Source organism: Chiroxiphia lanceolata, chromosome 9, assembly GCF_009829145.1.
Source record: "Chiroxiphia lanceolata isolate bChiLan1 chromosome 9, bChiLan1.pri, whole genome shotgun sequence".
NCBI lineage: Eukaryota > Metazoa > Chordata > Aves > Passeriformes > Pipridae > Chiroxiphia > Chiroxiphia lanceolata.
Window position 1 is genome coordinate 30,842,954 of NC_045645.1, and position 26,778 is coordinate 30,869,731.

The window sequence follows — 26,778 nt, forward strand, 5'->3', positions numbered from 1 at the left end:
AAAACCAGGGTTATTAAATGTAGAAAATTTTTCATTTTGGGTAGGAAAGGTAAATTTCCTATGCTAGCTTAAAATTGTACTTTAGCAATTGCAATATTTGGCAAGGCTCACACCCAGTAGGAACTCCAAAGCAACATCCAGCAACCACTACAGTAGATTTTCCTCAAAACAGTTAACTTCAAGAAAAACTTATAATACCTCAGTGGGCTTTTTGTTTATTTGTCTTTATTTAAGTATACCCATGCTGATCCAGGGCAGGGGAAAGCAGTAGGAAACACTAACAGCAGGGGTACTGAATATTCTACACACATTTTCTACATACCATTCTAGCACATTTAGGGGAACTTGGTTGCTCAGAAGCCCCCAAACACTGTACCCAAGACACATTCACATCTGGAGTTCAGCGCTGAGGAAAACTTGCTATCTGATACAAGTGGTTGACAGTTTTATGGGAAATAAGCGTTTTTCCTTCAATTCCTAAGAGTTCCCACTAACACTTGCTAAAATATAAAGCTTTATTTACAGTTTTTAGAGACTCACTGGGCACTAATCCTAAAGATTGCTAAAGATTGGGTCCTGAAAGACAAAGAACTCTGACTTCTCTGGACTATTTTGTTTATAGCAACTGTGTATCTAATTAGGACCCATCAAAGGGAAATATTTTTATAGTAATCTTAGGATTGTGTACAAACCTAGACAGTTATGCCTGAATAACAGTAGCAGGGAACTCATAAATAAACTTCATCTCTGATATTTCTTTTCCCTACTAATTCAACATCACCTGAATACAGACGTCAGACAGCAGCTCCAGTTAACAGCCTGACACATCTTTTCCTGAATAGGTGACTCGATGAAATGAGGATTTTGCAGTGGTATATGGTGTCCAATATAGATTTTACTTAATTATTTGTGTACAGACTCTACCTACTCACTTGTGCAACAGATATGTACTACTTAACAGCTTTTTTAACAGCTTTACCTTTATAGAACAAGTTCTTAACATTCCCAACTTGCAAGAGTTGCCACCTAATTTAAATGACCGTAATTTTCCTGAAGTGCTGGAATCACTTCCTTTGGGAGCAGGCTGGTTTGGGTGATGTCAGCTCTCACTGAGGTAGCAAGAGATCTTCAGGCTGTGGGTCACAGAGTTAAATGCTCCATGTGCCTTTTACACTGAAAGGAAACTCTTCCTCACACATATGGCAATGAAAAACATCTTCAACAGAACCACCTTATTGTCAATTTTACACGCTAACTAGTTTAAAGATTATTATTGCTGTTACAGGCAGCTGAAGTCAGGGTACAGCTAATTTCTTTGACCTGCAGCTTAATCAGATTATAGCTGAAGATCAAAGCCACGGAAACAATTATTTTACAATCAGTTAAAAAAAAAAAGCAACACTTCTGCAAGCAGATGCTAAAGCAAGGCAATTACCACCTGACCACAAACCCCCTCCACAGGGAATCCTGCGCTATTCCTTTTGTGTTTTCACCTTAGCTGAGAAGGATGTTGAGAAATGAGGACACAGAATAGGATTCTTCTTAATCCCATCTTCCGCTCTTCTCCTAGTCCAGGCTCTATTAGAAGCAAGTCATAATAATCATCCTCAAAATGCAATCACCAAGAGCAACTCTGTCCAAGTTTGATTAGAACTGACAATCCTCTTCCCTGGATAAGGGTAAAAGTACTCTCACAGTCAGCTTCATTCAAACTCGTTTTTTTACTCCAGTCTCAGGGAAGTCAGTTCCTTTGTCTCAAGATTTTAAGATTATGTGCCCAACAGGTAAAAGCTCCCCTAAGGGAAGTTCGTATGTGCTGAATCCCCAATTTAATCTGCACAAAGGGAAATAAAAGTCTCCTACTCTGCTCAGGCTCTGAGCATTCCACTGCCTCCACCTAAGTCTCTGCTCTCCCTCTCCTCAGCTGCATTTTCCACAGTCAGTGGTTTGTAAAGATATTTTTTAAATACTGATTATGCTGTTCTTTCACTCTCCATCTTGACCACCAGTTAATCTGGAATTTTAGTAAAGCCAACAGGGAGAAAAATAACCTCTGGATGGATGTTGCCCAAGAAAGAAAAGCACAAAAACTTCACTCACCTTTACCTTGTTTACCTTCCAGGAGCTGATGGTGTAGCTCCACAGGTATCCCTGACAGTGTTTTCAGTATAGAAAAATTCAGATTTAATAACAGTAATAACAATTTAATAACCATAAAAAGGACACTCAATAAATAAAAAATGGATGCTTAATATGTGTGGTGCTTCAAGACAGGGATACCTTTTCATATATTAAGGAATACCTTCAAACAAAAATTTCTAATAGCAAACAGTCAACAAATAATATTTTTATGGAATACTCTGTTTACCAGCATCCATAAAGTAACATATTTACTGCACTGGCTGACACCATGTCAGCTTTGCAGCTGACCTGAGAATAAGTGAAAGGCAAAACATTTAAAATGGAATACATAATCCATGTTTGTATCTCCTTAATCTTTACGCAACCCACTGGACAAGCTCATTTTTCAAAACTAAAGCAATCTTTAAGGTACACAAAAAGGGCACAAAAACTTCAAGATTGCCTTCCAATCCACTCAGCCATAAACAGCCCTCTTCCTTAAAAAAGGGATCAAAACCCATAAAGCTCTGCTCCCTCACTACCCACAATATGGAACTCTTGGGAAGCACTCAGGAGGGTTATTAGTTCTTAGGACTCCGGTGCTAAGAGGGATGTAAGAGGTTTGCATCTAAACTACCTTACTTCCCATGGTAATTCCCACAAGGTTTTGTGATTGAGCAAGGAGAAGCAACAGAATTACTTTCTGAACAACAACAAAAACCACAACAAACAAACAAAAAAACCCCACCAAAACCAAAAACACACCGCACAAACAAAACAAACAAACAAAATTACACCCTTGTAATATCACTATTTTTTTCTCTTTCAAATCCACCCTGATTAGAGTGCAGACAATACCAGCTCTCAGTTGTGACAAATATAAAGTAACACCAGTAATAATTTGTTATATTGCAGTTTCTGACTTGGTAAAACCTTCACTTGTGTTAAGAGCTGGAAACTGCAGAGAGTAGATATTAAAATACGTATTATTTAACTTCTTTTAACAGCTTTTGCAGTATGAAAGCCACGTCCAGAATTATGGAAAATGCAGAAACCTGAGCACTGAGATCAGCTTCAGCTGGGTATCACCAAATGAGTTTCAGAAAGTTCTGCCCTTGAAGCCAGCCTTGCAGAACCCAGATCAGCTCCGGTTGGGCGGCAGATGCCAGCCCTCCACAAACATTGCACAGGATCTCCTAGATAAGTGTAGAGAATCCAGCTCAAAGGAAGGAAATTACAGTCAGTTTAGTGCCACATTTGCAATGAAGATAAAACGTGCCCTCTCTCCTGCAGGGAGTTGCAGAGCAGTGACATGCATTTCCCCTGGAAAGTCCGCCCCACTCGGCATCAGGAGGGCAATACCTGCAGCCCTTTCGGTCCTGGTTTCAGCTCTACAAGCTTCCTGCTGCCTCCAGCCTCCACTAACAGTTCAGGATATAAACTCCAGATATCTTACCGATTTTTGGTGTTTTTATAGACCCCCTGCCTCTCAATCCCTGCCTCAAATTGCTCCTTGCCCAGTGGCAAACGCTGAGCCTTATGCTCAGTAACATTGGAATGACTCACATCGCCACGGGAGGAAATGACCAGTGAAGAGGAGGCAGTTGCTGGGAGTTCAAGACATTGTTTTCCTTGCTAAGGAGCAGATGGACAAAAAGCAAATGCATTAAATATGACAATCAGAGGGGGTAAGAATAAAGCATAAGTAATCCTTCTTACTGTGTTTGTAGCATTACCTACTACAGATACAGTGGAGTTCAGTGTTTTCAACACGCGCTCTCCCAGCAACTAACACTGTAAGATCTATGCCCAGACAGTCATGGCCTCCAAAAACATAAGGCCTAAAGCAAAATTACTGATATCTAAACTACTAGTTGCAGTCATTCAGCAATTGTAAACTGCTTTTTGCCCAATCCCATTCATTTTATTAACTCCCAATCATGTCAACATGACACAAAACACACATCTATGCACAAACGTGGTATACCTGAAAGTTTTAAACAATTTTTCATAATTAAGGGATTTTGCAGTGTGAAAGGACACTGCATGGTTCGGACAAGCCTCGACAAATAACACTCAGGTTATATCCAAGTATCATCCTAATTGCAAGCTGCATCTTAGAAACTATTTTCAATTCTCCATCTTGAAACTAAATGCAAACCACACTCTGGAAAGCACAACAGCAGCAGAAGGCTGAACACCAGTCAGGGAGAATTATATCCTCCATTTCTGGTAATTAAATGGGTACTCAGTATATCACTGTCAATCATTTACAAGAGTCTCATTAGCTGCTCCCCATTCTCTACCAGAAACACACAAGCAATGCTGTTCTGAAATAAATACTTTTTAACCAGAGAATATCTGAATAATCATTTTCCCCAATTAAATATGGAAATGAAAAAGAGATGGAATCCTCTACCATCACAAGTTTAATGCAGATCTATCACATACCATGACTTACAATAAACTAGAAGAGGCATGATCATAAAATACCACCTTAACAATACAACCAGCAATATTTACTATTTGTGTTAACAAAATGTGGCACAAAGTACCACGGATACCTCACTGAGCTCCTACATGGAGCTAAAGGAAAAGAGGGATTCTTACTGAGCCTTAGATTTAATTTCTAGTTTAGCAGCACACAACTCTCCCACAGTCCTCTGCTGTTGGTTCTCCTGAGTTCAGGAATGGCTGATCTAGAAGGGTTGTGAGGTACAATACCCAAGTCCACCACCAAAATACATGTACTCCTGAAATATGGAAAGTTACTCTGGTCTGTGTTCACCTGAAGGAGAAACATATGACCAATCCAACCAGCTCATATCTAATGAATGTTATTAGCCTGGGAGGAGGGAAGCAAATAGAGACACTACTAAAGAACTGTCCCTCCCCAGTAAAGGTGCAGCCTGAGGCTTTTGAGCTCTGTCAAACACAAACAGGTCTGGAGGAAAACCAGCCTGGCTGAAGAGGTACAGCTCCCTGGGCCAAGTCCATCTGAGCTGTGCAGCTCTGCTCCAGCAGGTCCAAACCGCCTCCGATGGAGCCGCCGCTGCCACTGCCCCGCCGAGCGCTCCCGGGTACTCCCAGTTAACCAGTAACCTCCTTTGCTCTTTCAAAAACTAATGGATTGGTTAGGAGCAGGCATCTGAGCAAATTTATAACTTCCAAGGTTAAACCTGCTTGTGAGGACTAAGTGTTTTTATAAAAGCCATTTGATTTCGAATGTGAACCTCAAGACCTTAAGGCAGAGTCCTTTCTAGTTCTGTGTCTAGGAAAGGTCACAGGATGCTCAGCCAGCTACAAATCGGTACCTCATTTACGATGACGTAGAGAGAAATTTGGGGGTTAGCAGATCTTTTCTGAACATAAACTCTGCAGAAAACAAAACTGAATGCGGTTTCTCAGACTGCACTCTCTCTTTCAACGGTCAGACCAAACCTGTTCATTATACTCATTTTATCTTCTGCAAGGGCTGATGAAAAGGCTCCAGAGCAATGGACTAACACATCCCACCTAAAGATCAAATCTTAAGGCTGGAAAGCACTTCAAAAGATTTCATAGTCCATTCCCTCACCCTGATGTTATCCCTGACAAACATTTTGTTGCTTGGTTTTGAAGTCCTACGGAGTCACCTCCATACCCCAAAGCAGCCTATTCTGGCCACTCTGCCAAACCACTTCCAGATCTTGCCTTCAAAACTCATTGTATGGCTTGGGTTCACCCACTCCGGCTCCTTCCTCCCTCCAATTTCCTCAGCAAACATCACCAGCCTTGCTCAGCCCACTGCTACCTTTGGAAGGTAGGAAGGGGACAGGGACTGTCCTCACTCAGAGGAGATATTCTCTGAATCTTTGATGCACATTAAGCAAGAAGGGCAACGCCGGCAAAAGATTTCACCAGTTGACTACACAGTTACGAGTTGTTAACTCACCCTGCACAAGCCAACTCAACCTTGGCATTTCACTTTGCAACCACTAAAGGCTGGATCTCATTGTCAAATGTTTTGTATAGTGTGCCAGCATGTCCAAGAAAAGTTTGAAAATAGAGTAATTTTGGCCCTGTACTTCAGCATTTAACAATAAAGCAGGGAAACCAGGTGAATCACGCTGCTCTAACACCAAAATCTGAAATCCGTATGTTCAACAGCATTTTCAACCACACACATAAAACTTCCTGCAGCTAAAGGCCAAAAGATTTTCATGTGTTTCAGACCAGTTATTCCTAAAGATAAGACTCTCTTGAGAATTTTACCTGATTTTAAACTAGTATCCCCAAATTCTGACTACACAGACAGACACACCACCTTTTTTAGTGCTGACTTCTGCTTGGTTGTCTATGATGGAAGCTACCAAATAGTCTGTAGTTGCACGAGCAAGCACTTGACATCTTCATAAGAAAGACACTGGAAATATCTTTCTGGATAGTTTCAAGTTTTAGAGGTTATTTTAGTCTTTGATAACAAAACCAGGAGAAGGCTAGTACTTAAGCTGAAGCCAGACACCCAGAAAGCCACAATTCCCTACAGCTGTCTTTGCCCCAAGCCCTCTGTTTTCAACCATTTACCTCAAAACAAAATAAATCTCTAAGTTAAACAGTCAGGGTGTGTTCAAACTGGGTGGAAAATCTGCCAGACGTTCATGCCCCAACATAATCTGTGTGACATGTTCTTAAATTAAGGCCTTCTGTATTAATTCAAATTAATGTTGACAATGCTTATTAGGCAGTTTATCACTTCTTTCTAGTTAAAGATTTCACATCTATGTTGAACTTTATGCCATTGATGGTATAAGACAAACCGAAACACCTTCTAGATTTTTACTGCAAGTTTACTCTGCATCTTTTAATAATTTAATTTATAACCATTAACCAAGATAGAAATCTCACCTTTTTCTTCAAACTGAAATAATATTTTTTCTATTTTACTAGTAACTGAAGCCACATGTTGGAGTTTTAAGAGCTGCTCCAGTTTTCATGTTTTTATACACTCTTGGGGTTTTTCTTTAATATCAGAAAATGTGGTTTAAACCCTTTGGACACTATTCTTAATGCCATTCACAAAAAACAGACCAACCGGTAGATTTTTTCCAGGGAATATCTGGCTGCATCAAGTCTCTGTGCTCAGAAGCCTGGTCATAGCATTGTCATCAACAAGTATTTACCTCAAAACAGACAGCTTCAACAGCCAAAAGTCTTGTCCCATCCTTCTTTCTCCCCTTTTCCATCGGTACAGATGATTAGCATTTCTATTTTCAGATATTATTAAGCTGGTTTGGAAAAACTACCCTAAAGTCCCCTCTTAATGGCTCAAGTGTACCTCAAATTAAGAGCTGGAATGCACAAAGGCCCTGCCTTTGCAGAAGGAACTGAAGCTGGAGCCTGTCAAAGGTTCCTTGGTTTAAAATAAGGAAACCCTGGTTTAAAAAAAGATTATCACACAGTTGCAGCCGTTTGACACACAGTAATATCCAGGTGCTTTCTTCAAATCACAGTGAGACCAAGATAGGGCATGGCAAAACAAATACCAGGAGAATTTCACTGCGACAGACAGTAGTACAATTTATGGGATTATCATAGAACAAAGGGGAAAAAATGGTCTTCCCAACGGATTAATCAAAAATTCATTTCTTCCTCACATGTAGGGAAGGTTAACTGTGGTAAATAACACAGTACAGACCACTGAGGAGTCCAGGGGGCCCCAGAACAGGCTGGCTCCAAACAAAATGCCCTCAGCTGTGGCCTGATCAAATAGGAACAACTATCAAGGCCTCATTAAATCAAGGCACCATGAAACACCAAAGTAAGTATTGAATAAAGTCTCTTGATGCCCAAAAAGTCTGTTTTACCACTTCCAAACAAAAAAGTCTAATCCCTGCCTGAGGTTCCTTAAAGTTAATCGAATAAATTTTTCCCACGTTGGTTTGGCTGAATCAGTCTTAAAGGTTTCCCACTCAGAATTAATTTCTCATTTTCTAGCAGCTAGAGAGCAGCTCTGAGATAATTTAGCTGTGTGACAAGTGGGGCCTGCAGACTCAAACCAGACAATGCTTCAGGGGGTGAGGGGAAAGGGGGAAAGAAAGAAAATAAAAATCAGCTTCACACATACCAATATTAGACAAAGCAGAAAACTGTTCAATCAGGCCAAGCACTAGAGGACACTTTCAACATCACAGACAATGAAACTAAAATATGAGAAACAGACTGATGTATTGGGGATATCATAAGTTCTTTGAGAAAAATGTCATTTATTTTCCCTAAAGGTGGAAGAGAACAGGACTCCTAAGTACCTCAAGGGTATCTCTGATTTGAGTCCCATCAGTGAAATTCAGTCTGTCACCCACGGCTCTGTAAAAATCCCAAGAGACTCCTCAGCCTTCTGATTCCTTATGATAATCCCTTGAGTGCAGAAGCCAGTGTGACTAATCTGAGAAAAGTCCTACTGGAATACAGAAAGAGGAAAAAGTAGGCCTAATGTTACTCAAAAAAGCTTATTCCACCCCAACTTACAGCATTACACTGATCAAACAAGTACCTGCTGATTTAACTCAGAGGAATTGAAATACTCTGCATCAGAACACTGCTTAAGCCACCTCCCCTTCATTTGGTCATCTGGGAAGTCCCCAGGTTTACGAAAAGAAGTTCTTCTTAAATTCAAATGGAAGGAGCAGCAGTGGCCAGACAATTCTAGAAACAGGACCTAAAGGCAGGACTGGGAGCAGGGCTGCACCAGTGGAAGCTGGTGATGACACCAGTACAACTGTTCTGCTTCATGCAACATCTTGTTAAATGTGACAACATCAGTGCTCCAGACGCACATAGAAAAAAGCCACCAGTCCTCCACCCTGTATGAAACAGGGAGCAACTATGGCCCACGAGTCCTCATGTCACTCCACAGCAAACATTAAGTTAGTCCTCTATTCTGCTCACTGCAGTAAGATGGAGTGGAGAAGCCATACTCCTCCCTCAGCACAGGAAAACCCCCGTGTTCTACCGAACACCACTGAAATCTGCGACCTCCCTCATAATACATTAAGAAGTACAGGAGCAGTGCATGCAATTCTGCTCATGATTTTAAGGAAAAATTCTGTGGGTTTATTCCCCAGCAGCTGTGCAGTTTCCCAGTGAGATGAGGTCAAGCCTCAAAATAAGGAAAGCACTAACTAATGTCCTCCTACATATACTCCTTACAAATTATAGCTGCATTCCTTAACTGCTCTTCCACCAGTCTGTTCCTCCTAGTGAGTCTCTTCTGCTGTTGTGAAGATCCAATTGCAGTGATGAAGGATCCTTAAAATTCTACAACCGCCAGCAGCTCCTCATCCAATAAAATCAGACCCTACAGCAAACTATCCTTTCCTCCCTCTACCAGCCACCACACACTTGAACTGCAATTACTCCTCTTCCATACTCATTTTTGCTGGCTGAGCAGGGCAGGGGAGATGCCATGGCATCTGTGCATCAATCAAGTCAGTCTTCTCCCAACAACCTAGCCTTTCCTTCTCCAGTGGGAAGCACCAAGACATCTGAAAATGCACACAATAGCCAATGCAGCAAACTGAAAAGCAGGGCAGCTTCAGGTTCCATGCAGATTTAAATAGAGCTTTAAGGTGCTTGACATAAAAGTTTGTGCTACAATTCAGTGCCCAGATCTTACTTAGAGACAAAAATTATCTCACTGGAACAGGCTAGGTTTACTTGTTATGACTTCTTATGACAAAAGATTTTATAAGGAGCGTGAACATCACAGCATACCTTATACTGAGATATAAAACAGCTAATTCACCAAGCAAATGTGTCCTCTCACTATGCACTGAAATGAAGAACCTTAGCAAAAAAAACCTCCAACCCCCTCTATTCAGGGCTGGGGAAAGCCTTCTCAAAATGCTTTAGTGCAGCTTCAGTCCCCCACCAAAACTTCAGATAAACATCACCTGGTTTTACTGCCACAACAGAACTTTCTCCTTTCCAGTAAGGATCAAACTACATAGGGATATGCAGGTTAGAACAAGAGTTAATTGCTACAGGAATCATCCCTGCCATCAAAAATAAATAAATAAATAAATACAGCTGTAACTTTACTTACACTAACCTGCACTTCTAGGTCACTGGAACACTGTTGTGCAAGTAACCTCATAGCAGAGCACAGAGTAACAGCATCCACAATAAACTGTGTTCTGCAGCAAAGGAAAAAGGAGGAGACTCTCGGTCCAGATTGAAAAGAGGGTGACAGTGATACCAGCTACATTCTATTTTTTTATGTATATATAACTCTATATATAGCTACAGCCATATTCTAGGAAAGGGGGCATTATTTATTAGTGTTACGGGTCAGCGAGCACTTCCATGATAAGGAGCACTATCACTCCAAGCAGCAGTCCCACTCTGCCCTCACCATTAGAGCTTCATTCCTGTTGCACACAGCCGCACCCTTTTTGTCAGCACATCTGTGGTAACGTGATGGATGGGATCGGGAAACCAGCTCAGACTGAGCTCCGTGGGTACAAAACAAAACAAAAGCGGTTCTAACCTACTGTGGTTCCCCAGTCCAGCTCACTTTAGACTGGCCATAAATCTGTGCCATCAAATCAGGCTGAGGGCAAAAGGGAGAGTGAGAAACTTCTGTCGGGAGCTGTTCAAGTTTAAAACACACCCTTTGTTTGTATGGCCAAGCTTTTGCCAAGTGCAAGTAGGGTCAAGTTCTCTGGTTACTGCAGCCCTCTTCCCTCTAGCACACATTCACAGAGTCACCTTCCTGCCAGTTCCTTCCAGCAGGAAAACGTGCCCAGCACCTGCTAAACTGCACAAGCACTCGAGTCCTTGCTGTTAACTCTGTACAGCGGAGCACACTCAAACCCTGCACTGCAGCTAAGAGAAGTTCTGGAAGTGCTGATTTACCCCAGCTGGGCTCTGCCTGCTTCTCTCAACAGGCACACTCATTTGGCTCACCTAAATGCGATCACCTTAACCAGTTAACTTCCCTAGTGATATAATGGCAACAACCAACTTTGAAACATCTATCCCTCTGTAGAAGTCTACTAAAATTTGTTAAAGCCACTTGAGAAAGAAGAAAAAAAATGATAAGCAGCACATGTACAAGCCTTGTTTCCTTAGGGATCTACAGCTGAAAAACAGAAAGTATCAGAGCTCTGATAGTACACCTAGACTTTAGAACAAGTTGTCCCTGCGTGGCAGCAGGATGCTTAATAATTCAAATCCCCATGACAGGAAGAAGGGAGCAAGTAATAGCTGCCCAGAGACCTGTGGAGTATGATGTGTGTCTTGGGGCTCTCAGCAAGATGTATTTTCTTCAGCAGAAAGCTCAGAGGGGAATTGCTTAACATTTTTTTATTTTAATTCTTTTTACTTCACAGGTCCCCACAAAAAGCTTGTTGATCAGTAGTAAGTAGTAGCCATCATCAATCTCATTTGCCTTTTTAAATCATTACCCTCGCCCTCAAAGAAGAATACAAAGTGTTGCTCATACTAAGTATTGGCAGAAATTCTAGTTAACAAATGCTAGAAATAACTTGTGAAGAGAAAAAAAGAAAAAGATAAAATTAGAAGGGAGACTTTCCCTTTATGTTCCCTCAAAGAAAACACGGTACTGTGAGGTGCCTCCTGGAAGGCCAAGGCTATATGTGATTTGCCCACTACTCCTCCCCTGTTTAAAATTCAAGAGTGAAGATCTTATGAAAGTAGCATTAATCATTTCAGAACATAAAAGAGCTGGAGGGAATACTTTCCAAGACTTGTTCAGATATCAAGACAAATCAAGAAAGCTGTGGATCAACTGGAGACAGGCCAGCAGAGGCCTCCGGGGCAGTCAGGGCTGGATTACTTGGATTTGGGACTGGAAGAGAGGCCGTGGGAGCCAGGCTTGGTCAGCCTGGGGCAGGGAAGGCTCCAGGGCACCCACAGCTGTCACATGCCCACAGGGAAGGGATGGAGAAGATGGATCCAGGCTCTCCATGTGGCAGGAGAACAACAGACAATGGGCATAATCATGGGCATTAAAATATGAGAAGTTCAGACTGGATCTACAGAAAATCTATTCCACCACAAGGACAGCCAAAGAGTAGCACAGGCTGCCCCAAAAGGCTGAGCTGCCTCCACCCCTGGAGGCTCTCAAGACCCAAGTGGACCAAGCCCTGAGCACCTGGTCCTTTGAGCTGCCCCTCTGAGCAGGAGATTGGACAGGGACCTGAGGTCCCTCCCCTCCAGCCCCAGTTACCTTGTGATCCTGTGAACTCCAGGAAACATGGTACAGTCACATAAAGTTCTCTATTAGGAGGTCACATTTATTAACTTTTGCCTTCCTATGCTCTCAAGTTAATTAAATAACTGACTCAGTCTTGCTGATACTCATTCTGTGTTTCAAAAAGATTTGTGCCTTTCCAGCACAGACAAGTATCATCTCTACATCCTGACCAGGAATCAGTACCAGAACATGCTCACACACACAGACTGCAACACTAAATCACCTCTGCTCTACCCTCCTCCACTAAACACCGCAAGAGGTGCGTCACGGACTGGCAGACAGCAAAGGAGCAACCGTGAAGAGACACGGCAGATACAGAAGTTAATGGAGCCACTGACGAGTCTTTGAAAAGAGAGCCACAATTTGAATTATTAAAGCAGTCAAACCTTTAATGAAGTTGGTTATAGCCTCATCATAAGGCTACAGGAAACTACCTACTGGTTTGTCAGCGCTAGGATTTCTAAGCAGTGCTCAAGCCCTCTAATTCAAGCACATTTCATTCTATGTTTGCAGAGTGCTAAAAACCACAATTTACCAGGGTAATGCCACATTTAACTGATAACTGAGCTCACATCTTTGTGAAATGCAATTGAGACAGTCATTGAGACTGCTAAACTTTTGAATCCTAGTTAACTACACTTTGAACATTAACATATAAAATTCGCAATGAGGACCATTTCCCTAAAGTGAACAAATATGGACTAAAGTTCAATAATATCTTATAAAAAGGATGTGCTTGGAAATTTCTGTGGTACTGTGGTAAAAATCCTATCAGTGATATTTTGCCTAAAAATGACTTCTTTTATACCTAGCAGGATACATGACACATTTACTGTAAGACAAGTGCCCCACGAGATTAGTTTGATTTATGGGGAGTACTTGTAGATTCCCAAACCAGCACAAATGGCATGGATATAAATTTTTAGCCAACTGTGATGAGCACATTCCCCTGAACAGAGAGACCTGAACTGTGCCTCTTTTTCCTAAAATCTCTTTGAAAGAACCTTCTGAAAGGCCTACTCACCTGACCCGCTGCAGTGCAAATCTTTGAGCATTGACTCAAACAATGACTCGAGAGAAGTATCTAGGAAACTAGATGGGAGAGAATACCCTCCAGTACTCTTGACAGGTCATCTCAAAAAGGATAATAAGACTGGGAAAGCAAAAATCCCAACACTTTATTACATAGGAAGATGACTTAAAAACAGACTCTCCTGCAACTTTGCGAAGACTCATTACATGAAGCCTGATCTTCTTTGTTCTTCCTGGAAGACTTCTGTAGGAGTCTCAGGTGTTTCTCAGTTCTCACACGTTGATTGAAGGGACAAAATCCTTTAAGGACAGCATTTTAAAACAGTTGATTCACACACATATATACAGGAAGCAAGAGACTGGTAGTGGAGGAGTTAAGGCAGTCCAGCTAAAAGTCCCTTCTTCCTTGCTCATTTTTCAGCAGCTCGATTCTTGCACAGTCATTATTTCACTAGTTATTCAACCATTACATGCTCACCTTAGAAACCCAGCTCTCTCCTACCTAAACCTCAAATACGTGGAGAAAAATTTCTCACAAAAACTTTTCTGTCTCTTCTTAGTTTTAAGAGGACAAAGACAGTCGAGACTAATTGCTGCATGTCTCTGTTTGGCACAATGTTTTGTTAAACTGCCCTGTCCCATCGTTGTACTTTTGTCTGTGTATTCCTTCCTCATTACACTCAGATTCAGCTTGTCATGCCAGACTAAAAAGGAGGATGCCCTCCTCCTTAAGGCAAAGGACTAACAGAACTGGCTCTGAGGCTCTGTTCCCAGTTCCTTTTATGAGCCTGGGCTGCAGCAAATTTGCAGTTCTACTTCTGCCCTATGCAAATCAAACAATTTAAATCTACACTCTGTGGGTATAAAAAGCAGCTTTTAAGGAAACCTTCCCCATGCTTACCTTCTACAGGGAGCAACAAGCCCAAATGGTCTTTAACAGGCAGAAGGTGAAGATGATGGACTACAAAGTGCTTGAAAAGTTTGGGAGGGGGAGTGTCCTGGTTTTTTAGGAGGAGGTAAGATTCTTGGTGACAAGAGCAAGAGTCACTGATTGTAATACATTAGTGGCCACATGCTTCAATCCTGCTGGTTTGGCAGAATACAAGCAAAGCAGTAAAGAAAAAGCAAGAAAGGCCCAGGACAAGCTGAAGTATTGGAAGCACAAAGCAAGGAGAAACGGGGGATTATTGCCCACGTGTTTGCAGGTAGGGAGGATCTCCAGCTTGGTGTTGTGGAATATAGAACACTAAGAAAGAGTCTGGTGGTGCAGGGAGGTGACAGGGGCAGGGACGTGTGAGTTCAGAGGTACAGCCTTGCCATGACTCAAAGCAGCCAAAGACTCACAGCCATGGGGAGCCAGATGTTACAATATTATTAAGACAAACAGTACAATATAGAAGCAAGTCTTCTCCTGGTAGAGGATTGCTAATAATGAGGCATTTAAAAGCTTTTTCTGTAATATAAGAGGAAAAAGAGAATGAAGAAGCTTCTATGACAGCAGAGGTGTACTCACCTGGAACAGAAAAAAGCTCATAAACTTGCTATTGGAGAAAAATATTAACATTTTTGCCCTTTTTTGAAAAGATATACTTGAGGCAGGATCTGGACTAGCCAAAGGAGACAGAGATACAAGACAAGATCAGGAGGAAGGGAAGGGTCTGGAGAACCAGTGAGGAGAAGTGTTTCAGAACTCTGGAGAGAAAGCACTTTCAAAATGTAAAAACTGCTTTGAATTCACTCCTTCTAAATCCTTCCCAAGCCCTGAACTCTTCAGAAGGAACACTCATGCCCTTTTGGCATTCCTACTCCTTTTCCATGAGGTGTTCCGGAAGGGTCAGGGCTGACACACCACCACCAACTTGGATATTTGGTATTTTACAGCTGCTGAAAAGCCATTTGTAGCTCATGATGCTGCTTTCCAAAACCACCAGAGGAAGAGCATTTGGATATGAGTGCACCCAAAAGGTAAGTTCATGCCAAAGCCTATCAAAGTCCTGCTCATACCAACGCGAGGTGCCCAGTGCTCTAGCTTCGGGGACTTGGGCACGGTTCTGTTCCCAAGCACAGCCCTGCCAGACTCGCTCCTCTCCCAAGCCCTCAGCTGCCGGTCCCCAGCACCGGAGACTGTACCAGCCGTGACTGAGGGTTCGCAGCTGATGGCGAGGGCTCAGACACGGCTCCTGCTGCTCCCGCTCTCCCACAGCACTCCCGGGGCTGCGAGCGCCGGTCTCGCTCCACCGCCAGGGTCAAACCGCGCGGTCGCTCCGCAGCGGCGGCTCATCCCGGCACCTCCTGGGGAAGGGCTGGAGAATCCCGGCGGGGAAGCCGGGGGGCTCTCTTGCCCTCCCCGCGGCCCCGGCGTGACCTTGCTGGGGAGCCCTCCGCCATGCGGCAGCCGAGTCCGCCCGCTCGCGGGGCTGGGGAACGCGGCGGCCGGGTCCCGCTCCCGCCCCGGGCACGTCCCGCTCGCCCCGCGCTCGCCGCAGCCGCTGCGAGGCCTCAGGACTCCACGTCCGCCCGCTCGCCGCCGCCCCCGGGGCCCCCCTGCCGCGGCCTCGCCGCCGCCGCACCGCGGAGACGCTCACCGGAGATACTGCGCGCACAGCAGGCTCATCCTCCGCCGCTCGCCGCCCGTCCCGCCGCGGCTCTCACAGCCCGGGCCGGCCCGCCGCCCCCGCGCCGCCGCCGCCGCCGCCTCCCGCCGCCGCCATCTTCCCGTGCAGGGCCCGCGGGGAGGAAGGGGCGGGGTGTCCCCGCTCTGCGCTCCGGCCGGGCAGGACAGCCTGCGCCGCGCCGGCCCCGCCGCTCCGGCTCCTCAGCGGCCCGGACAGCCCTGGCCCCGCCGCTCCGGCTCCGCCGCGGCCCCGGCAGCCCCCGCCCGCGGCTCTCCCGCCCCGCTGAGGCGCCACGGCCCTCCCGCCGCGCCGGCCGCGCTTCCGGGCCGGACCCCACCCCCGCCGGCACTTCCGGCGGCGCCACCGGCAAACCCGTCCCCCGCCCGCTGCCATGGCAACCGAGGGGGCGGCGCGGCGTAGCCATGGCAACCGCGGCGCATCCCGGGGCCTGCATCCCTGCGTCCGCAGCCCGTCCCGCCCCGGGCCCCGCGCAGCGACGCCCCGCTTTGTCACATCCCTGTCACGGCCCTCGGAGGGGCGCCTTGCCGAGAGACGGCTGCCCACGGCGCTGGCGGGGAGCCCCAGTCACAGAACCCCAGAATGGGTCAGGCTGGAAGGGATCACAGAGGCTCATCTGGTCCCACCTCCTGCTCCAGCAGGGTCATCCCAGAGCACACGGCACAGGATTGTGTTCAGACAGTTCTGGAATATCTCCGGTGAGGGAGACTCCACACCCTCTCTGTCTCTGTTCCAGTACTGGGTCACTGCACAGCAAAGTTCTTCCTCATGTCCAGGTGGAACTTCCTGGGCATCAGTTCCTGCCCATGACTTCTTGTCCCATTGCTTGGCACACTGAGCAGGGCCTGGGCCATCCTCTGCCCCTCTCTGCAGACCCCGACAGACGTGGATGAGGTGCCCTCTCAGTGTCTCTTCTCAAGGCTGAGCAGCCCCAGCTCCTTCAGCCTTTCCTGCACCCAGAGATGCTCCATCCCTTCAGCATCCTCACAGCCTCTGCTGGACCCGCTTCAGGAGCTCTTGTCCCTCCTGTCCTGAGGAGCCCAGAGCTGGCCCCAGCACTGCAGATCTGCCTCACCATGGCAGCAGAGGGGCAGGATCCCCTTCCTGACCTGCTGACAGTGCTCTTCCCGATGCACCCCAGGGTTCTGTTGGCCTTCTTGGCCCCCTGAGCATGCTGCTGGCTCAGTCCCTCAGCACAAAGGCAGCAGTGGCCTCACACTCTTCTGACCTGAAATGTTTTAGCTGAAACAGCACTTGTAGGCCTGAACTTCCCACAGAGACTCACAGAATTATCAATGTTAGAAGAGACCTTCAAGGTCGTCAAGTCCAGCTGTCAACAGTGTTGCTGAAGCACACAACAAATGGGGGGGGGGGAAGGAAAGAAAATTAACTTATCTTTGATAAGGCCATTATCGCACACCGACTTCTATTCTCCATAATCTGCAAGCTGAAATTAACATTGGAAAGAATGTGGGAAAAAATATGTCAGTAAGGAATAAATACATGAACCTACTCTCTGTCAGTGTGAAGCAATTCTCCCTTGTCCTGGTCCTTGTAAATAGTCTCTCTCCATCTTTCTTGTCAACTCCTTTCAGGTACTGGAAGGCCACAATTAAGTCACCCTGAAGCTTCTTTCTTCCAGGCTAAACAATCCCAATTCCCATAGCCTTTCCTCACAGCAGAGGAAATCATTTTGGTGGTCTTGTTTGGGCTCGCTCCAGCAGGTCTTTCCTGTGTTGGGAACCCGGAGCTGGACACAGTGCTCTGGGTGGGGTCATCTCAGCACGGAGCTGGGACAGAGCAGTAACCTTGCATCTGAATTCATCATTCTCTCACTGCTCAATATTTACACTTTTCCCATCATTTACACCATGTGGTGCTGCCTCTTGTGCCAACTTGGTGACTTGTTTTTTGCTTCAGCTTGTCTTTTTTGGACTGAGTTCAGTGTCCGTTCGACCACATGGGCCAGCCTGAAGGAATGAAGCAGAGGAGGCTGGCTAGTGCAAGTTGTGTCATTTGAGTCCGAAAGTGAGCCCGAGGACAAAATGAAAGATCATGTTTCATAAATAAATCCCCCGCATTTTTTCAGGTTGAAACGAGAATCTGTTCAAGGAAACGATTTTCAGGGCCCCACGTCTTCAAACAGAAGCCTCTCAAGACTACAGAATGGATTTCCTGGTTTCAGTGCAATCAGAGCTGGGCAGGAAGCCATGGCCAAACCTCTGGCGGAATCCTGTGCAGCACCTCAAGCAGGCACTGCAGCAGGGCCCAGAGCTCAGCTCCATCCCTCCAGGCTCTCAGCTGCAGAGCAAGAGCAAACTGGTTCAGAAGTGGACAAACTAGAGCTGCTCCTGCCTGCCTGGTGCCTGTCCTGAGCTAAAACAGGCTGAGTTTGTGCTCTGAGATTGTGTCTCCTGGATCAGAGCACAAATGCAGCTCTTAGAAGCTGCATCTCTCAGGGCATGTTGTCCAGGACTCTCCCCAGGCCCTTCACATTGTCTGTGTGACTGGGAGCCTTGTCCTTCTGCTCCTGATATAGCTGAGGACACCTTGCACTTAATTGTGGCCTTCCAGTACCCGAACGAAAGGTACTACAAGAAAGATGGAGATTATTTTCAAGGGCCTGGAGTGATAGGACAAGGGGGAATGGCTTTCTGCTGACACAGGGCAGAACTAGATTGGATATTAAGAAGAAATTCTTCCCTATGAGGGTGGAGAGGCCCTGGCACAGGTTGCCCAGAGAAACTGTGTCCAAGGCCAGGTTGGACGGGGCTTGGAGCAACCTGGGCTAGTGGAACGTGTCCCTGCCATGGCAGGGGGTGGAACAAGGTGAGCATTAAAGTCCCTTCCAACTCAAAGCATTCCAGGATCCTATGATGATTCAATGATCTCTGAGGAGACCTACCAAGCAGCATATAACTGCACATACACCTCAAACTTATCTCTATTCTTCCCATAGTTTTCAATCCATTCATTCCTTACAGAGGACTTGAATAAGCCAAGTTTTGAAAGCAGAAGCACCTTAAACCATTGCCACTTCCCCTTCACCAACCCCTCGTTCCCAACCCCTGTTTGCAGCCAGGCCATTCTCCACAGTGTCCCACAGCAGCCGTGGGAACAACCTACACTGACTTAAGCAGCAAAAGCCAAAATTGACAGGAATGCTTCCCTGCCTCCCATGGAACTATTTGGAATTTTTCTGTCAGTTTCCTCCAACACTCTTCTCCCAGGGATTATTCCAGGGCCTCCCCCTCCCTCCTTTTGGCCTTGGACAAACAAACTGTTGGTTTTCCACTTTTTTCTGCTGGAGAGGATCACCTCCAGGGGCTTTCTCCCAGGCAGAAAGATAACATACAACCTGACTATAAGGTAACCACCAAAGTGCGAAGAGCACTCTGGCTCATTTCCCCAGGGCAGCAATGTTATTGCTTAAAATAAAATGCTTGAAATAAAATAAGTGTTCACCTGCACTGTTATCACTTAAAATAAGAAGTGATTCTTTATTTTTCAGTCCACTTTAGCACAGTGGTGGACCTTAGACAAAGTCACTGAGCTGTTGTTCTGTGCAACTGTGAGTGCCCTTCTGAGCTCGACAGGTAGGATCTGTGCAAATAGGAGTTTCCAGGACTGCCTCCCCATGACTTTGGTGTTTGCATGTGGACAGGACAGGGAAAATTTTAAGGCAGAAGCCTGATTTGGGGTATTTTGGCTGGAGAGGAAGTGACATTTTCCAGCTTTCTGCAGTTTCTCTTTGGCAGAGTGGACTCAGTGACTGCCTTGTTTGGTCTTGTCTGAATCCAATCCACTTCCACAGCCACCCCAAAAGACCTGAGAGGTTCATGTGGGGTAGAGCTGAGTTCTGAGTCTTGGACAGCGGGTAACAGGCAGCCCTGAGTATTTTCAAGAGAATCTGATGGGTGTTGTTGCCGGTGTTATTTAAGCTGCTCAATGCCAATATGAATTTCCAAGCAGAGCCATACCTTGGGGCAGATGTATGAGGAAGACTGTGGCCCATCAGGGCAGCCTGCCTGTCCACAAAGCCTCCCTTTGCCTTTTCTCACTCCTCTTGAATATCTTCCAGACATAGGAGCAAAGGATACCAGAGCCTTTGCAGTCTTTTCCTTGTTTTTCAGGGCTTTTCCTCTGAACTGTGGTGTGTTTTGCTTCCTCCTGAGTTTCTGCACTGTTGGAATAAATCTGTCCATTAGGATACTGTGCCCACAAGTTTCTCTCCCCTGCACTCCCTTCTTGCCTCTTGGAGAGTTCTTCAATGTCCCTGCACATCCAGTTTTGGCCTCAGTTTCCCCCACACAACATTTTTTGAGGGCTTGACATTGCTGCTGATTGCTCTACTCTCTTTCTTATGAAATTCTATTTCAAACCTTTTGTTGCGCATGGCAAGGAAGGTAACTTCAATTTAAGGGGGAGCCCCAAGTCAATCTCCCCTTAATTTTGTTCCATGAGATTTGTAATAAGTCTTCTCTTCAAAGAAGTAGATTTCTCATAGAGATCAACTCATAATATCTTTTTTGTCATTAATAGGTTATGAACTGCAACCTACCATTTTATTAATTACACAGCATCTGGAAGGATTTGGTCCCCAGAGGAGGTGGGTAGCCCAGAGACATTGTTAATCCAGTGAATAAACCCCAGCCCTCAGCCAGCAATGCAGCCAAAATTCCTAGGAGTGAAGCTGCCCTGGTCTCCAGAGGGAAAGCCTCATAATTCCAAATCTGTTTTTACATCATTTGATAGCCTCTGCCACTATACGAGCTCAGCATTTCACAGACCTTGGATGTGTTTATCCTCAAAACACTGATTTAGCCTGCTCTGAGAGGAAAGCAAGGACCACTCCCACTCAACAGATAGTCAGAGGAGCAGAAGAGATTTCCTCAAGGTCGTTTAAGACAAAAATGGAGGGCTGGACCTCATCAGAGCCTGCTCCCATCTTTCTTCATTAACACTGACATCTTTAATTGTCCAGGAATATCCTGTGAAGCTCACAGAGGTCTCCTTTTTGTGTGCATAAATTCTCCCCTTGTTTTCATGTACAGATGTGGCTACTGGACATCCCTCTGTCTCTGTGCCAAACCCTGGCTTTTGTGTCTTTGAGGCATCCCATTTTCCTGCTGCTGAGGGTGAAAACCTGGGATCAAGGAAAGAAGAGAGAACAGCACAATAGCTGAATGATGAAACACAAGATTCTCTACAGGTTCAGTGATTATTTCAATCTAAATGTTGTGAATGTGGGAAATTAGCACTCAAAAGTAATTGAAGAATGTGAAGGAAGAAACAAAGTTTGAAGATACCTAAACAATCTTAATTTTGTCCTCTATTCATCCTGATCAGTAATTATGTTATCATGATTAAAGTGTATTTGTTGTCATCCTAGACTATACTACTTAGATTTTTAATTGTTAGTGACAAAAGCCTCATTTTACCCTAATTATAATCTCCTTTCCCCAAATATAGCCCATATGCAAAACTTCCAGAATTTCAGCTGTGTAGAGGTTTCATTATTCCCTTGCAAATATCACTCAGAACAAAGAAAAACAATAAAATAGGCCTCACTTCTTAAAGAAACCCCTTTTAATTCTTATAATTCATAAAGTATCTAATGGATTTCCTTTTAATTCTGTGAGAGTAAGTGCTGCACAATCTGAAAAGAAGTACCCTTTCACCCTAAATAAGCTAAACCCCTTGTGGAAGGGAGAGAGCAAGGAGCTGTTCCTGGGGATCCACGCCAAGTGCCTCTGCCTCACACCCCCATGGTACACAGCCCAGCTCAGATCCCAGCTGTGCGGATCGATCCGTCCTGCACGGCTGAGCTGTAACCTCAGGATCACAGACACTGAAAGGTCTGCAGAGCTAACTGTGTCTGTGGCCAGCGTTCAGCTGCTGAATAGGGGCACGAGAGAAATCTGCTACCAAGCTGCCCTTCCCCTGGAAGCACCTTGAAATGTCAGTCCAGCATCCCAGAAGCACCGCACAGAATTTGGGATCAGTTTGCAGAGGCCACAACACCAGGGTGTTGGGTCCACAACCTTGACACATCTCCAGGAGCTTTATCCCATGGCACCCTTTGGCATCTTCTTCCAGGATGTGATGAAGCCCTGAGAAAAACTCTCCAGGCTAGTTAGGAATTTTCAGACCCCGGTTATAGGCCACCTCTTTCAGCTGCTCCTCAGCCTTGCTTACTTCTTCCTTGTTTGAGTGTCTGCTCCTGCCTTGGGTCATCAAAAATAGAAGATTTCTCCCTTTGGGACAGGCTGTCTCATCCCATGTGGCCTCAGGGTTTGGCACTCCCTCCAGCTCAACCAGGCTCACGCCACAGCAGCTGCCCCCAGTGCTTCCAGTTACTGTCCTGTGCCATTCCTCCATGAGCAAACTGGTTCAGCTGGGCCGGTTCAGCCTGGCCCAATCTGCCAGTTCAGGCTGACTTCTTTTCCCTCCCAGGGGCTGAATTTACAGCCCTGAGTTTTGGTTAGATACATTCAGGTTACATCTCAAAAATGGGTGTAAATTAAAAATCTGCTTTTGTGGGAACCAGGGGTTTTATTCCAACTGGGCCACCAAGTGAGCAGTTCCCTAATTCAAGATCTTTTGCTGCTTAGTTCTCAAGGAAAGGCCTTTGGTTTTTTGGGTATGGGGGTTTTTTGTTGCTTTTTGGTTGCTTGGTTTTTTGGTTGAGTTTTTGGGGTTTTTTAAGTGCATTGTTGCATTACAAATATTTCGTAGAGATACATGACTGGCATGTGGGGAGTAGAACTGAACCCACTTCTTAGCCCTGTACAGAAAAGGCTCTGAAATGTGCCAGGGCAGATTCACAAATCATTTAAGCCCCTCTAATTGCCCTTTTCTCTAACATATTTGGGTTCTTTTAAAGAGTTTGCAGACTGCCAGTTTAAAAAGCATTAAGCTGGAAGGTTTCCCTTCCTCTTCCCAAGCCCAAGAGGATGGATAAGGTGAGGGGCAGTGCCAGGAGAACCGAGTCGTTTCCATCCCTCACCCCAGCAAACACAGCCATGACCTTCTGCTGGACAGCCCCACTGCTTGTGGGACCCAACTGTCCAGAGGTGGAAGAACCAGACAGATCCATGTGCAGATATACCATTGGTGTGAATCCCAGGTGATGTTTCAGGTGTGCTTAACAGGTCTAGCCTCACTTCTCAAGTCCTACAGGCAAGGATTTTGCAGTGCTGATGTGAGCTCCCTGTGTCAGGGTAGGCAAGTCACTGTGTTTCTCCATTTTTCTTCCTGAGAGAATAAACCCAAGCTAATCATCCTGCCCTCTCTCTGTCCCGCTGTACCAGCTCTGCAGATGGCAGATGGCTGCTTGCCACCACGGGCTGGGTTGGAGCCCAGATTGGCTGCAGCTCTTGGGGTGCTCCAGCGTTGCACAGCAATCCCAGGGAGGGCTGGCAGGGAACACCTGGATCCTGCAGCTGGGGTAGTTGCCTTCACCCATGGGAAATTTGCACCCACATATCAGGGAAAGCAACAAGGAAAAGAAAATAAAGGCCGGGTTGGAAAACGCTGAGGGGAAAAAAGGTGAAATAACCTCCACTGCACAGCCTTGCAGGCATCACTCCCGCACCAAACCCCACCGCGACTCCCCAGCTGGCACGTTGCTAAGTGACAGCTGATTTACTACATCACTCACCCATCCGGCAGCAGCAGGAAAGCCAAGGAAGAGGTACAGACAGTGCTGGCCAGACCTCATGGGCAGTGCATATCCCACACCTGCACAGGCCACCTTGACCTTTCACTGGCGCTTAAGATCAGACTCCAGTGTGAAACGGAGCAGGCAGAGATTCAGCTGCATGGCAGGAGCTGGTGGGCCCCGTGGGTTGTGCTTGGGATCACCAGGCAGTGCGAGAACTCAGCCATGGGCAATTTTCTCCATTTGTACCTTTTCCTGCAACAGCAGCACCTAATGCTCCTATGGCTGCAAGTGGTGCAACCTGAGGAAGGCTGAAGGGAAAAGATGCCACCCTGCAAAATTTCCTATGCAAAATTAACAAGGAGTGGGGGTGGGACTAACAAAAAATTCAACTTTCTCACCTGAACTTCAGCCTCTTCTGTACAAAAGGACTCAGTGAAGAGTCTTGTAAAGGGCAACCCCCCACATTTCATATCAGTGCAGTTGTACCATCCCGAGGGAAGGGGGTAGGACACCAGCTTAGGTAGGAAAGTGCAGAAAAGAAGCACCGTGTTCCCTACTGAGAAGACCTGTGTTTAAAAGGCAGAGCACTGATAATAAACTGCAGGGAGCCACTAAGGCAGTGAGTCTCTCCCTTTCAGGGTAAGCTTGTAGAAGCAGCACAGGAAGAAAACCAACACAACCCCAAAGTCTAATCCAGCTGAATCAATAGATGTCTGTACAGAGCAAGTAAGAAGGTAGAGTACTGTACTTTTACTGACTTGGTGTTGTTTGTACATTTATTTATTGCCCTTTCCCCATGCAACTGGTGGAAAGAGATGGATCCACCACCCCGGCCTTTCTTGCAGCTCAGCCCAGCAAGCAAAGGTGACGCTAATGTTTTTAGACACCTCACACCCCAGTCCAGCCTGTCTTCCAGCTGATCTGTCTCATCTGTGTCACCTACCTGCCCATTGTCGTGGGCTTTGAGACTGGCACTGAGAGTGAACCTCTGAGAACCCAAATAATTTTGTGTTTGCAGCAGTGAACTCCTCACCTGGTTTTCTGCTGGTGAGAGAACAAGATTCCTTGAAGGACTTTTGTCTGTAGACAGACATTTACACCCTTAACACCTTTTTTCTCCTACTTTAGAATATTCTCCTGGTAATTTTAGTTTGTGTTTGTTTTTTCCCTGGCTGTAAGAACCTCCGGCTAACGCATGTAAACTGTTTTCTTCTTTTCACACTGAAAGGGCTGTATGCTTGGGGTTTTTAATGATTTGTTTAAATTCTGGCAGCTCTGCCTGCTTCCCTCCTGATCCCCAGCTTGCAAAGCCTATTCAAAGGGGGCTATGAGCTCTCAAACTCTCCCTGGAAATCTCCAGGGCCAGGCTGGATGGGGCTTGGAGTAACCTGGTCCAGTGAAATGTGTTCTTGCCCATGGCAGGGGATGGAACTAGATGATCTTTAAGGTCCCTTGAACTACAAACCCTTCTAGGATTTTATGAAACACCAGTGGGTTTCGAGCCAGCTTGATGCCAAAGAGGATCACTGTTAATATATCCTACACCTCCCTGGGGATCTGGATGGATCTGAGGGAGCAAGACAGGGAGCAAGTAATGGATCGCTCAAGGATAGGACCAACGAGCGTCCCAGCACCTGGCTGAGTTGGCAGGGCAAAAGTTTTCAAGCAAAGGACTGGAAATAATTAATCTTACCAGGACAGGGAGAAATACAACCTGTTCCTGCAGGCAGGGCTAAGACACTGCCAAGGGAAGACAGAGATGAGGGACCAGTGCCTGTGGAGTCTGTACCTCTTCAGGACAGAAGGAGGAAGAGAGATGAAAAAAGAAAAGGAAACCTATTGGTGGCAAATCACTCCTTGCTGGAAGGAAAGGCGGTGGTGTGTAGGAGTCAGAGAAGCAACTGGCCAGGACAGCCTTTGGGAGGGGTTGAAGACAGCTGTCTACCAGCTCTCCTTCAGTGACTGTGAGCAGAGAGGGCTCTGCTGGCCCTTGCTTGGGATGAGGAGCCTCTTCAGCAGAGAACAGCAGTGCTGCAGTCCTACAAATAAGAAATGAAGAGAATTAGTCAGGCAGTCTGGTACTGGTTTTACCTTGCCATAAAGGATGTTTTTTGGTGCACACACTGCACCTGTTTTATATTGGTTTCCTTCAGACAGTGAAATGGAGGTGTTGGGTGCAGCTGAAGCCCCCCAAGCCAGTTTCCCCATGGGGCCCCAGAAAAGGGTGTTGCAGCAATACCGCACTGGGGCAGCTGGGAGGCCCGTGTGGATCCTGGGCTGGGACTGGGGTCTCCTGAGTGGGAGTGGGGGAATACACAGAGCACAGCTGCTGATGAACGCTGACTCCTGCATATCGCAGAATCATTTAGTTTGGAAAAGAATCCTGATATATCATCGAGTCCAACTTGTGACCAATCACCACCTTGTCACTAGAACAGAGCACTGAGTGCCACATTAATTCTTTCCTTAAACACCTGCAGGGACAATGACTCCACCACCTCCCTGGGCAGCTCATTCCAATGTCTAATCAACTTTTCTGTGAAGAAATTTTTCCTGGTGTCCAACCTAAACCTCCCCTGTTGCAGCTTAAGACGATGTCCTCTTGTCCTATTGCTGGTTTCCTGTGAGCAGAGCCCGGCCTCCACCTGGCTGCAGCCTCCTTTCAGGGAGCTGTAGAGAGCAACAAGGTCACTCCCGAGCCTCTTCTTCTCCAGGTTAAGCCTCCTGTTACGTCTCAGTCCTGAGGATGCCAGTGTGTCACTGCTGCCTCTCTATGTGTGTGTGTGTGCACGTGTGCGCGTGTGTGCCCGCGTAGAGAGGGGATGTGGATGTGTGCCCATACGTGGATGTGTGCCCATACGTGGATTTGTGCCCACATGTGGATGTGAGCGTTGGCACATCTGTGCCAGGGCGGGTGCCCCTGTCTGCGCCCTCGGGGCTGGATGTGTGCCCGTGGGGATGCGCACATGTGTGCACACGCACATACGTGTGTTTACACGCCCACCCGTGTGCGCAGGACCCCGTGGGGGGCGCGCCCCGGGCCGTGCGTGGCGAGGGGCGGCCCCGGC

At 46.2% G+C, this 26,778-nt stretch overlaps 1 protein-coding gene across 6 annotated transcripts in view; it reads right to left on the reverse strand.

The window, feature by feature from the left end:
• Positions 1-16,103, reverse strand: part of SMG7 (SMG7 nonsense mediated mRNA decay factor) — a 50,243-nt gene extending 34,140 nt beyond the window's left edge. For 2 of the 6 annotated variants that reach the window (XM_032696556.1, XM_032696560.1), the window contains exon 1: positions 15,997-16,103. In XM_032696556.1, coding sequence (XP_032552447.1) covers positions 15,997-16,025 — 29 coding nt within the window. In that variant the 5' untranslated portion in view covers positions 16,026-16,103. Of the gene's footprint in view, positions 1-10,210; positions 10,296-15,996 lie in introns of all 6 variants that reach the window. The other 4 variants (XM_032696558.1, XM_032696555.1, XM_032696557.1 and 1 more) reach the window with 3 other exon arrangements.
• Positions 16,104-26,778: the final 10,675 nt, after the last annotated feature.